The sequence below is a fragment of the Schistocerca cancellata genome, chromosome 1, assembly GCF_023864275.1.
Source record: "Schistocerca cancellata isolate TAMUIC-IGC-003103 chromosome 1, iqSchCanc2.1, whole genome shotgun sequence".
Lineage (NCBI taxonomy): Eukaryota > Metazoa > Arthropoda > Insecta > Orthoptera > Acrididae > Schistocerca > Schistocerca cancellata.
The window spans coordinates 205062557-205075395 of NC_064626.1; the positions used below are offsets into that span (position 1 = coordinate 205062557).

General features: G+C 46.9%; 1 protein-coding gene across 1 annotated transcript in view; it reads left to right on the plus strand.

The window, feature by feature from the left end:
• The window catches only part of LOC126163875 (adenylate kinase 7-like), a 56276-nt gene that overhangs the window by 18208 nt on the left and 25229 nt on the right, over positions 1–12839 (plus strand). The window contains exon 2 of the mRNA XM_049920196.1: positions 1311–1450. Coding sequence (XP_049776153.1) covers positions 1334–1450 — 117 coding nt within the window. The 5' untranslated portion in view covers positions 1311–1333. The remainder of the gene's footprint in view (positions 1–1310; positions 1451–12839) is intronic.

Here is a 12839-nt window from a genome sequence, read left to right on the forward strand (position 1 = left end):
GAGATTATAGCGTTCATTTCGGCCTCCTCAAGCAACACGGTGTTGGCTCTTCTGCCAACACTACATACAAATTTTAGATGTAAATTCTAATACTATTCATAGATTTGCTGTGCCTCTTAAGGTACAAGTGACTCAAAATACTCATTACAGTTCAGTGCCTGTATTATTAAGTGTGTACTTTATATTTGTTGAGATTGTAACATAGTAATAATTTTACTTTGCCTGCCTCTGGGTTTTTTATTCAAAATTTTGAAATTTAGAAAATGGCACTGATCAGGCAATCCATTGTTTTTTGGTTTACTTGTGCATAAAACGGTGATTGAGGCCTTTCTCAAGCAACCAGATTTCATCCTTTTCAAAGTGGTGTGTGTTGGGCTGGTGATTGGAGGCTGAAACTTATGTGTGGAAGCTTTTTAATGAAGTATTGTTGGATTTCATTGTTTTTCAAGATTCAACAGTATTTTGGAATACGTTTATTCTACATTTTTTGTTGTTCTATCACTTTATCACTAGTGGTGGTTGTTACATGTCCTTATCCAATCCTGTGTGTAACCATGCCTAGTTGCAATTGTAATATTTTCATCAATCTGTTAATCCACAGGTCAGTTTTGAATTGCATGTAGGCTGTAATTTTACTTAACATGCTTCCAAAAATTTGCAAACGGGGAACACAAATATATTTTCATGTGTAGACATAAGAATGTGGGTGCAGTTCAAAACTGCTTCATCATTTCTCTTTTGTTTGTTTGAATCCCATTATTTAAGCATTACCTGTATGATTTAAATAACTGAAAAAATCTACCCCTTTGTAGCAGATATCCTACAACCATTATCATTTCAGATTTATCCCATTGTGTACCTCATGTATTTTAAGTAGCATGTAAATGTCATTTTGTCCAACTTCCTGTATCTCTTTCTTTCATTTTTTATTATTATTTTATTATTCCTGAAACAGGAATATTTGTTTTGAGAATCTCAAACTGTGTACTCTATGTTATTAAAAACTTGAATAAACAATGTTAATGTTCCACAATAATACTGTGTACTCAAGTTTTTAATATGCCCATGTTCCTCCAAGAACTGACAGAATATTACTTAAATTTCCTGTGTTATGCTGCCTACTTTATGCTACTTATACTACTTTATGTAGTTTCATCTGTTGTAATTTTGTAAAATGTTTTGCACTTTGTTTGCGTTTTACTTGTTACGGTTATAGTTAACTTGTATTGCCTCTTTACAGCATATCACTTACATTTCCAGCTTGCCATTTTTTTTCCAATTTACTTGACCCATTGATTATTTTTGTCCAGGCCCAACAGAGGAAGAGCTTGAGATGCTTGCATGGAAAGCAGAACAAGAAAGAAAACAAAAGGAAGAAGAAGACTTGGAAAGAAGGAAAGAAGCAGAAAGAATAGCCCATGAAACACACATGCAAAAAATGGAGGAATGGGTAAGTTGATAGTTTTTTTTATATAATGCCAGCAGAATTTAACATAAAATGACCCAATACAGAAATCTAACTGATAAACATATACTAGTCCTCCACTCTAAGTTGTCAGATATCTTTTTTCAAGTGACAATTACAATTTTATTGAGAAAAATGAGAAAACAGTCTGATAAGTATTATAGTGAATACAACTATACTAGTAGGTGATTGAGAAGGAAAGGAAATTCAAGAATGTAGTCAGAAAGTACCCAACCCATTACAGAACCAATAGGAATGGAGAATGATTGACTAACTTGTATGGAAATTGCAATGTAACTCTTAAATCTTCAGCAATCAAACATTTCCCAGGAAAGCTAAGACTTGGCTGTATCATGACACTATGTTAGGGCAGTTTCAATTGGACAATGTAGCAGTTAGCAGGAAAAGCAACAAGGAAATACTCAACACGGAGATAATAACAGTAGTGTGAAAAGTATAAACTGCTATTCACCATACAGTAGGAATGTTGAGTTGCAGACAGATGCAAGAAAAAGACTGCTAAACAAGTAAGCTTTCAGCCAAAAGACATTATTATGAATTAAACAACATACACAGACACATTCATGCAAACACAACTCACACATGAGTGATCACTGTATCTGGCAGCCAGGGACACCATAATTATTGAGTGAATCAAAATAAAGATATCAGGAAACCTAATAAAGAGCAATAGGGTTTTCAGCTTGAATAATGCTTGGGGTTCAGTGTTCCGTTTATTAAAATCTCATGACCATCACATCTATCAAAGTTGAAAATGCTGAAGGGATTGGCATTTCATAGAGTATCACTGCCGTATCAGAACATCAAAGTGCACTGTGGACATCAGGAATTAAACTCAGCTATAAATAATGGCATGAGATCAACACTAGCTCACAGTCTGGGCGGAGTTTAGCCAGCAGTCTGGATGGAGTTCAGGCAGAATATACACATAATAGCAAAACTCGCAGCATCTGAAAGAAGAAAACAGCTGGCTTGGTTGTCGAAATATTGTGCAGAAAATAGAAATTACAACTTAGCTCAACACCCAGAAGCTCACTATTAATGTAACAGTATTGTTACATAGCTAAAACAAAGAATAATTATATTTTTTATAATTATACTGATACTACAAACTGAGGCAGTGCAGCTGTTAAAACATTGACCTAATGCTCGGGAAGATGGGGTTGCTCTGTCTGACTGTGCTGGTGTTTTTTGTGATTGCCCTAAATCACTTAGACAAATGAATCCTTAATAAAGGCCATGGCCAACCATCTGTCCTATCCTCATATTCCACCTATCATATCCTCATAAAGTATGTTATTTATTCCATGTTTTGTAATAGTAATAATAATAATAGTAATAATAATAATAATAATAATAGCTTTATTCAACATCAAATGGTACACTGCACATGTACAAAGAAACAGTAATGATTAAATTTATTTGTACAATACACAAGACACATTCTTCTGAATACGTCATTAATTTACAACAAAATTACAATAAGATGTTTACTGATTTTTATTCACATAATTTCACAAAGCATTTGTTGTTCTTCATATAAGTATGGTACTCTTCTAATGTGTAGAAAGGGTGTTTTACTAAAAATTTCTTAAGCTGATGTTCCAGTTTAGTTGTAGGAAGTTCCATGACTGCACTAGGCAGTGTATTAGCTAATTTTATACCTGCATACCGAGGCCTCTTTTTGTAAAGTGCTGTTCTGTGGCTGCCAATGTAAAATCTTTCTTTATTTCTAGAATTGTACTGGTGGAAATGTGGATAAGTGTTTGGGTGCAGTCTTTTCACAAGCGGCTTTTTTCTTTTTTTTAAAAAAAAAAAAAAAATACAACAACACCCAGAGGAATTGTTTCATAAGTGAAACAACGGCAACAGACTGCTATTTGTTGTTACTTACATTGCTGCTTTCTTTGATAATGATCAACAAGAACCAAATAATAGACTACATATGATAGAAGATGTTCTGATCGAGAGATGCCTCGCAGTGCATTCATAATTTAGTCTGGGCGCTAATGACCACAGTTGTGCGCCCTAAAAACACAAAAATTCTAAAAGCCATATTGCTTGTGATCCCCCGCATCATCCCCTATGCTTTGTCAAGGAGTGTAGGACCTCATAATCATAGTCTTGGGTTTATGGGGTTGAATCCAATTACTAAGTGATTTATTTGATGACCACACCACAAATCCTATCCCGAACTCAGGGTGGTAATGGGTGGAGCTCAAAACCTCTGCGAAAAATCAGCCGAAGGCATTGGAGACATCCTCAGGGGCCACAAGGACGTCATTTGCGACCGTCAAGCCAGAAACTGGTGAGTGGACCTTAGTGCCAGATAGCCAGCACAGGCTACCCCAGACAACAGAAGAAGGAGTAAATCTGTTGAAGGAGCTTGTGAAAGCAGCCCAGCTGGCTTTCTTGCTTTCTTTAATAACAACTTTAATAACACTGTGCACGTAATCATTTATAATTAATACAATTCGCCATCGTAGGGTGGCGTTTAAAGGTGCATAAAGCATGTCGATAAGCACATATAGTGTCATTACATGCTGCGGTCCACCAGGGGACCAGTTTGCGACGTGGAGAGGAAGTAGTATGAGGGATCGAATATTCAGCAGCAGTAAGAATGACTTCCATGAGGTGTGCGACCTGACTATCGCAGCTTGCGTAGTTTTGATCCTGAAATGTCGCCCTGGAAGAGAAGAGCCCCCAGTCTGCTTTGAAGACGTTTTAAATAGTTGATCATGGAGATGGGGTATGATGCAGGAGATGGATAACACAAGGGAAGTGGTTGCTCGAATACGTATCAGAAAGAGCGGACCACTCAAACCGATGTGCAAGTTGGGTAGTACATATGTTGTTGCTTGTTGTGGTCTTCAGTCCTGACACTGGTTTGATGCAGCTCTCCATGCTACTCTATCCTGTGCAAGTTTCTTCATCTCCCAGTACCTACTGCAGCCTACATCCTTCTGAATCTGCTTAGTGTATTCATCTCTTGATCTTCCTCTACGATTTTTACCCTCCATGCTTCCCTCCAGTACCAAATTAGTGATCCCTTGATGCCTCAGAACATGTTCTACCAACCGATCCCTTCTTCTAGTCGAGTTGTGCCACTAACTCCACTTCTCCCCAATTCTACTATTCAATACCTCCTCATTAGATATGTGATCTACCCATCTAATCTTCAGCATTCTTCTGTAGCACCACATTTTGAAAGCTTCTTTTCTCTTCTTGTCTAAACTATTTATCATCCATGTTTCACTTCAATACATGGCTACACTCCATACAAATACTTTCAGAAACGACTTCCTGACACTTAAATCAATACTTGATGTTAACAAATTTCTCTTCTTCAGAAATGCTTTCCTTACCATTGCCAGTCTACATTTTATATCCTCTCTACTTCGACCATCATAAGTTATTTTGCTCCCCAAATAGCAAAACTCCTTTACTACTTTAAGTGTCTCATGTCCTTATCTAATTCCCTCAGCATCACCTGATTTAATTCAACTATATTCCATTATCCTCATTTTGCTTTTGTTGATGTTCATCTTATACCCTCCTCTCAAGACACTGTCCATTCTGTTCAACTGTGCTTCCAGAGAGGTCTAAATAGGAATAGGTGTGAGTTGTGTCAGAAAGAAAAGTAGGGGCGCCACTATTGAGGCAGACAAGATTGAGGTGGTTGAAAAGGTCTGCTAATAGGAGGCCTCTCTGGCAGGATGCTGGAGAGCCCCAAAGGGGATGGTGGGCATTGAAGTCTCCAGTCAACAAAAATGGTGCAGGTAGCTGAGCAATAATTTGCCTCATGTCTGCCCTAGTAACGGCAGATGATGATGGAGTGTAAACACTACAAATACAAAATGTGAAAGTGGGGAGAGTAATTCGGACGGCAACTGCCTGCAGATTGGTGTGCAATGTGATAGGATCGTAGTAGACATCATCCCAGACTAGCAACATAACCCGTCCATGAGCTGGAATACCTGCCCCTGCCACAGGGGGTAGATCAAAACACACAGAGGTATAGTGTGCCAAGTCAATACGATCTCATGGGCATAGCTTTGTTTCCTGGAGAGCTACTACGAGCAGACAGTGCAAGCGTAGCAGCAACTTTAAGTCCTCTTGGTTGGAGCGAATGCCGCAAATATTCCAATGAAGAAGTGCCATCATGAGAAGAAAAAGAAAAAGTAAAAGCAAGAAGGGGTTACCTCGAAGGCCGCTGAGGGCCTGGCTTCAATCGAGCACTGCTGCCACTATTAATAGGCAGAGTGTCATCGTCCTTTTTTTTTTAATAGGTTCATCAGCCACCATGTTAAGGGTGAACGGCCAGATGTTCGGCTATCAGCGGTGCAGCCTGGCGAAATGGATGACGGTCCGGGCCGGCAACCACTGGGTGGCACAGGAGAAGACATGCGCCGTGGCGAAGAAGGAGAACTTTTCTTCCTATGAGCCTTCTTGGAAGGTCGTTTAATCGAAGTACTGGTTGATGGCTGGGAGTTCAGGGTACATAAGAAGTCTTCACAGGACGGTTCCTTCTTGAACGCCCGTGCATCTGACTTCTGGGTCTTAGTTTTGGCAGAAGCTGATGAAGCTGCTTGTGTCAAAGGGGGGGCCGGGAGGAAAAGGAGATGTTGACCGGGCGATCTTAGCACTGGCCGAATGGACAACCGTAACGCTAAAGGTCAGATGGCATGTCTGCGTCGATACCTCCCTGGTAGGCTGAGGAGAGGTGAGGACAGTATGGTATTTACCCGCTGGGAGCAGCGTGGGCTTCCTACTAGCAAAAAGCTTGCAAGCAGCTGAGGTGGACACTTTCTCTTTGACCCGAATTTCCTGTATACAGCGTTCATCCTTGTAGATGGGACAGTCGTTGGAGGACGCTGCATGGTCACTCTGACAGTTTTCATGCAACGAGGAGACGGAGGTAGAGTGTCACCCTCATGGGTGTCCCTGCCACAAGTGATGCATTTAGCTGCATTAGAACAAAACTGGCGGGTGTGGTTAAAACGCTGACATTGGTAGCAGCGGGTAGGTGTCGGGACATAGGGGCGAACAGACATAACCTCATAGCCCTCTTTGATATGCGACTGCAGCTGAACACTATCAAAGATCAAGAAAAGTGTCCAGGTTGGTACAAGGTCATGGTAGACCTTTTTCATGACCCTATGGACAGCTGTCACACCCTGCTCAGCGAGGAAAGACTGAATCTCCTCGTCAGTCAATCCGTCGAGGGAGCTAGTATAGACTACACCACGAGACGAATTCAAAGTTCGGTGGGCCTCCACCCGGACAGGGAACGTGTACAGGAGGGTGGCCCGAAGCAGTTTTAGTGCCTGTAAGGCGCTCTCAGTTTCCAACAACAAGGTACTGTTACGCATCTTGGTACAAGACTTGACAGGTCCGGCTATGGCATCTACGCCCTTCCGAATAATGAAAGGGTTGACAGATGAAAAATCCTTTCTGTCCTCAGATCTAGAAACTACAAGGAACTTTGGGGCAGGCGGTAGTACTTTTGTCCCTGGTGGCTGGTCAAGTTTCCATTTTTGGGCAGAAGTCGAGAGAAAAGAAGAAGAGAAATCCATTGCGGATGAATCCCCCATGATTGCCAGCATCTCCGATGGTGCGCTCCTTCTTTGTGGGGACCCTCTCAGAGGGCACTCTCACCATAGGTGAATGTTTACACCTCAGGTCACACCACCCGAGAAACGGACGGAGGGACCAATCGGCATGGTCAGAAGGGGTCAGCTCAGGCAATCACCCCTCCCCAGGCCTGGCCTTTACCAGGGGGTACGCACGGGCCCAACTTGTCTACCCAGGGCGGGGAATTATGCTTTATCCCATCACCGGCTATGCATGCGAACGTGTGGGTCAGCCTTCAGGCACACACAGGGAGGAAATTAAAATAGGAAGAAAAAAGGGAGAGATGGAGAGAAAGGGCAGACTGTCCAAACGCCGAGGCGGAGACCATAGGGTGGACAAGAAGGCAAGGTAGAAAGTAAGGAAAACAGTGGGAGTGGGAGAAGGACAAAAAAAGGAAACAAACAAAGGAAGGAAGAAACCAGAATAAGCGAAAAACCAAAATGAACACAAATGTAAGTCGTTGAACCGTCCGTCTCCGGATGCAGGCGAAAACTACCCCCTTGAGGGGGAGGGACTCCTTTTAGTCAACTCTTACGACAGGCAGGAATACCTCGGGCCTATTCTTACCCCGGACCCACAGGGGGATAGAATATATGTGTTTATAACAGTTAATACCTCTTTTTTTGGAAACAAGTTGTGACAAGATTCCCTATATTTTACTCCACAGATTATTCTCACACCCCTTTTTTGAAGAATGTGTAGCTTATCTAGATTAGCTTCGGTAGTCGCCCCCCAAATTTCAATACCATAGTTAAAGTGCGAGCAGAAAAGAGTATGGTATGCAGTCTTTAGGACTACAGTGTCTCTACAGAACTTGCTAATAGTACAGATTGCAAGTATATTTTTTGACAACTTAGTTGCTAGGGAGTCAATATGTGTGTCCCATTTCAGGTTGTTTTGGATTGTTACACCAAGGAATTTTACATTAGACTCTTCCTTTACCAATTTGTTGCCAATATATAATTTCATTTCATTATTCAAACTACTTTTGTTAAACTCCATCAAACATGTTTTACTGGTGCTTACATTTAAGTGGCTTCCATTAAAAAACTGAACAATTTCTTTTGTCACATTATTACACTTGGCCTCTAGTTCATTACATGATTCCTTTTTACACACAATGGACGTGTCATCACCATACAGAACAATTTTGGAATTTATAGTACAATATTTAATATCATTTACATAGTTCAAGAACAGAAGGGGGCCCAACACCGAGCCCTGGGGCACGCCATATTTTATGCAAGTGATCTCTGATTTGTAGACACCAATTTCCATTTTAAGTAGAACAAACTGTTTTCTATTGCTCATATAACACTTTATTAGCAGCACTTCTAATGCCCATGTTCCATAGTTTGTCTAACAGGATGCCAACATTCACACAATCAAAGGCTTTTTCCAGGTCTAGGTACACACCTGCCACATGCTCCTTGCTTTTGTAACCCCCTAACACCTCTTCAATTAGTTGAGCAGCTGCAGTGCTAGTTGATTTACCTTTTAGGAATCCATTTTGATTTTCAAACATCAGGCTGTGTTTGTTAAGAAATTTTTATAATCCTGTTGTATATAACTTTCTCAACTATTTTGGAAAAGGCAGGAAGGATTGAGACTGGGCTGTAGTTTTTAAATGTTGTTGCTGTCACCTTTCTTAAAAATGGGTGTTACCTGTGCTATTTTTAGTCTGTCTGGAAAGGTGTTTGATTCTGAAGCGGAGACGTGTTGTATCTCCGCTTACAGTCTCTCATGTGCAGTGAACCGGCTTTATCGCCGCGCCCACGCACTATGCTCAAGGGAGACAGAGGCTTTCTAGCAATAACGAGTAAAGCGGTTTCTGGACAGGACACATTTATTTTTACTACCGTTACAAAATGACAAATAATATACCTCGCTAATATCCGTCTGTTCAGGCGTGTTGCACTGGCGGCACGGCTCGGTCACCGATCCCGGAGGGTGTACACTCCAGTGACGAACCGTGGCGCGACCGCGTGGACCGAGCGAGGCAAAAGGCCGCGTCACAGAATGTTCTGCTCTTGGCGCGACCGGAGGCGCCGTAACGTCCGCGAAGAAGCGAAAGACAATTTAACGGCGACTGCGTTTACGACCGCGCATACGCGTTTACGGCGGAGTCGCGTTGACTCGACGCACGTGGTCCGCGGCGGAAAAACTGGGGAGACGTGTGTTGCGTCGCGTCGACTAGCTCGTACTGTCACTGCTTTGTTCCCGTGCGGTCCGGTGTGCGACGCACCGTTGCCGAAATTCTGCGTAACGGTACAGCTGCCCCTACTTGTGTCAGCAGTGCCGTAGTTCAGCCCTTCGTGCTTTGGAAGGTGCTGCCGCCACACAGATCCCCCCTTGGAGAGCGGAGCTCCGTAGCTGCGAAAACGCGGTGATCATTCAGTGGCGCGCGTGTGTTTAAATTTCGCGCGCTGCATGATGGCAGTGCGGCAGCTTTGGTGGGGGCCGGTCGGCGTCGGAAGGGCGGCGGGCCGTGACGTGGGCGTGTCCTCGCGCTGGTGGCTCGTGACAGTGGCAGCAGGCACTGGCAGCAACTGTGTGTAGCGATGCGCGTGAAGGTGCGCGTTGCAGGACATTGATGGAGACGTCTCAAAGGCGCTTGCGCGAGTGCGGTACCGTCGGAACTCGAACGCAGGTCCGGGAGCTGCTACGGACAGGCCGGGCGGTGTGGAGCGCGATGTCCGGAGCTCGACGGAGAAGTGAATGCGGTAAGCTGGCGCAGGTGCCGATCCGTCCTCAACGCCCGACGCGGCGGAGGCAACGACGCGAACGCGGGTCCAGGAGCTGTGACGAACGCAGGAGATGGTGTCCGGGGCTCGACTGGAGTTACCGGCCGAAGGCACTCACAGCTGGAGGTCGGGTCTCTACAGCGGACGGCGGCTCATGGGCGCCGAATTCTGACGGCGTTCGGCAGCTCGGGCGCGTGATTGCCGGTTTGGGTGTTGTGGCGCGCTGGTGACGCAGCACGGCCGTTTGAATCGGACGCGGCGGCCGGCGCGCGTGACGTAGTCCGCTGGCGGCTGTGGTGGGGGCGACCGGTGTGCCTGTGGTGGGCGCGGTCCGGGCGGCCGTACCAGCTGCCTGGGCGTGGTGGTGGGAGGCGCACGTGGCGGCGCGATGACAGCAGGCGGCAGCTGTGCATCACCGGCGGCTCCGGGTGCGGGTTCCGTCTGACCGCTGGCAGAGGGAGTGTCGTCCGTGAGCAGATCTTCTGCCGGGTCGAAAAAATGCGTGGCTGATGGAGCGGGCAAGACGTAGGCTGGTTTGACGCGGTCGACTGACACTGTCGACGGCTTTCCGTTGGATTCGAGGACCAGCGTTTTGTCTCCTCGGGCGATCACGCGGTGCGGTCCACTGTAGGGCGGTCGGAGAGGTGGCCGTACTGCGTCGGTACGCAACATGACGTGCATGCAGCGCTGCAGGTCGGCGTGGATGAATATCTTCCCGGTGCCGTGCCGCGTCGGTGCGTGCGCTCGGAGGCCGGCCATGTGACTGCGCAGACATTCTGCCAGAGTGGGTGCCACGGCGTCACGTGGGAGTCTTATATCTTCGACAAAATCGCCCGGGATTGTCAGAGATTGCCCATAAACGAGGTCGGCAGGTGACGCGCCGATCTCCTCCTTCGGCATGACTCGCAGGCCGAGCAGCACCAGTGGAAGCGCCTCTGGCCTGAGGTGTCGTGGCAGGTTAGAGCGGCTTTGAGAGTCCTGTGGAACCGTTCGACCATGCCATTCGACGCCGGATGGTAGCTGGTTGTCCTGTGTAACTGGGTGCCACACAGTCTGGCGACGTGCGTGAACAACGCGCAGTCAAACTGGCGGCCGTGATCAGTTGTCACGTGACTGGGACATCCGAAACGTGCCACCCAGGTGTCGACGAATGCGGTGGCGACGGTCTCGGCTGTGACGTCCGCGACGGGCGTTACTTCCGGCCAGCGAGTGAAGCGGTCCACCATAGTTAGGAGGTACCGCTTGCCTTGTGAGAGAGGAAGTGGGCCGACGAGGTCCACATGAACGTGCGCAAATCGGCGTGTCGCGTCCGGGAAGGTGCCCACGGGTGCGTGGGTGTGCCTCCCGACTTTGGCGCGCTGACATGCGGTGCAAGTGCGTGCCCATTCGCGACAGTCCTTCTGAAGCCCGGGCCAGACGAAACGCGCAGCCACGAGCGTCGCAGTGGTGTTGGTGCCGGGGTGTGACAGTCCGTGGACACGGTCGAAGGCACTGCACAGGAATTTCTCCAGGAGGAACAGTCGGTGCGTGCCGGTTGAGGTGTCACACCAAATCTTCCGTGCGGAGCCGGGGACAGGCACCAGCTCCAGTTGCAGGCCGCTGGAAGTGTTGTGACGGAAGCGTTGCATTTCTTCGTCACTCTCCTGTACCTGGGCCACGTCCTCAAAGTTCACAGGGGGTGAAATAACGGCACACGCTCGGGACAAACAATCGGCGACGATATTGTCTATCCCCGAAATGTGTCGAATGTCAGTCGTGAATTGCGACACGTATTCTAACTGCTGGAGTTGGCGCGGTGAACACTTAGTGTGGTTGTTCTCGAACGCGTGTGTAATGGGTTTGTGGTCGGTGAAAATGACGAATTGTCGGGCTTCTATGGACGGTCGGAAGTATTTCACCGCCGCGTACACCGCAAGCAACTCTCGGTCATAAGCGCTCCAAGCACGTTGCGAATCGGAAAGCTTTTTAGAGAAAAAACCGAGAGGCTGCCAACTCCCGCCGACGCGCTGTTGTAACGCCGCGCCGATGGCGGCCTGGCTGGCGTCCACGACTACCGCTAAGTCCGCGTCATGTACCGGGTGCGCAAGCAGCGTCGCTTCCACGAGATTCCTTTTTGAGTCCGTGAAGCTCTGCTCCATTGCGTCTGTCCAATTCACGAGGGTCTTTCCTTTTGCGGTAGGACCTTGTAACGCCTTAGTCAGTGGCTCTTGCACGGCTGCGGCGTTGGGCAGGTGTCGTCGATAAAAGTTCAACATGCCGAGGTAATGTCTTAATTCTTTGTGCCTCTGCGGACGCGGCATGTTCTGTATTGCCTTCACTTTCTCCGGTAGCGGTGTCGATCCGGTGGGCGTAATTAAATGGCCGAGGAACTCAATTTCCGTCACGCCGAACTCGCATTTAGCGGGGTTAATGACGATGTCGGCTTCACTCAGGCGCTGAAAGATGGTCATTAAGTGGCGGCGGTGGAGTTCGGGCGACTTGGAATACACCAAGATGTCGTCGAGGTACGCGAAGCAAAATGGCAAGCCTCGCAAGACGCCGTCCAGGAACCGCTGCCAAGTCTGGGCAGCATTCCGAAGACCGAAAGTCATAAACAGGCTTTCGAAAAGCCCAAAGGGCGTTACGATGGCTGTTTTTTCGATGTCTTCGGGCGCCACCGGAATTTGGGTGTATGCCTTTGCGCAGTCAATCTTGCTGAACACCGCGCAGCCCGCCAAGGCGTAGCTGAAGTCTTGAAGGTGTGGGACTGGGTATCGGTCCGGCACCGTTCGCGAATTAAGGGCGCGATAGTTCCCACACGGGCGCCACGAATTGTCTTTTTTGGGCACTAAATGCAACGCCGATGACCATGGGCTGCTCGATGGTCGCACGATGCCTTGCCGCAGCATGGCCTCGAACTCTGCCTTTGCTGCTGCGAGTCTGTCTGGCGCGAGTCGACGTGGGCGACACGATGTGGGGGGTCCGGGTGTGGTTAT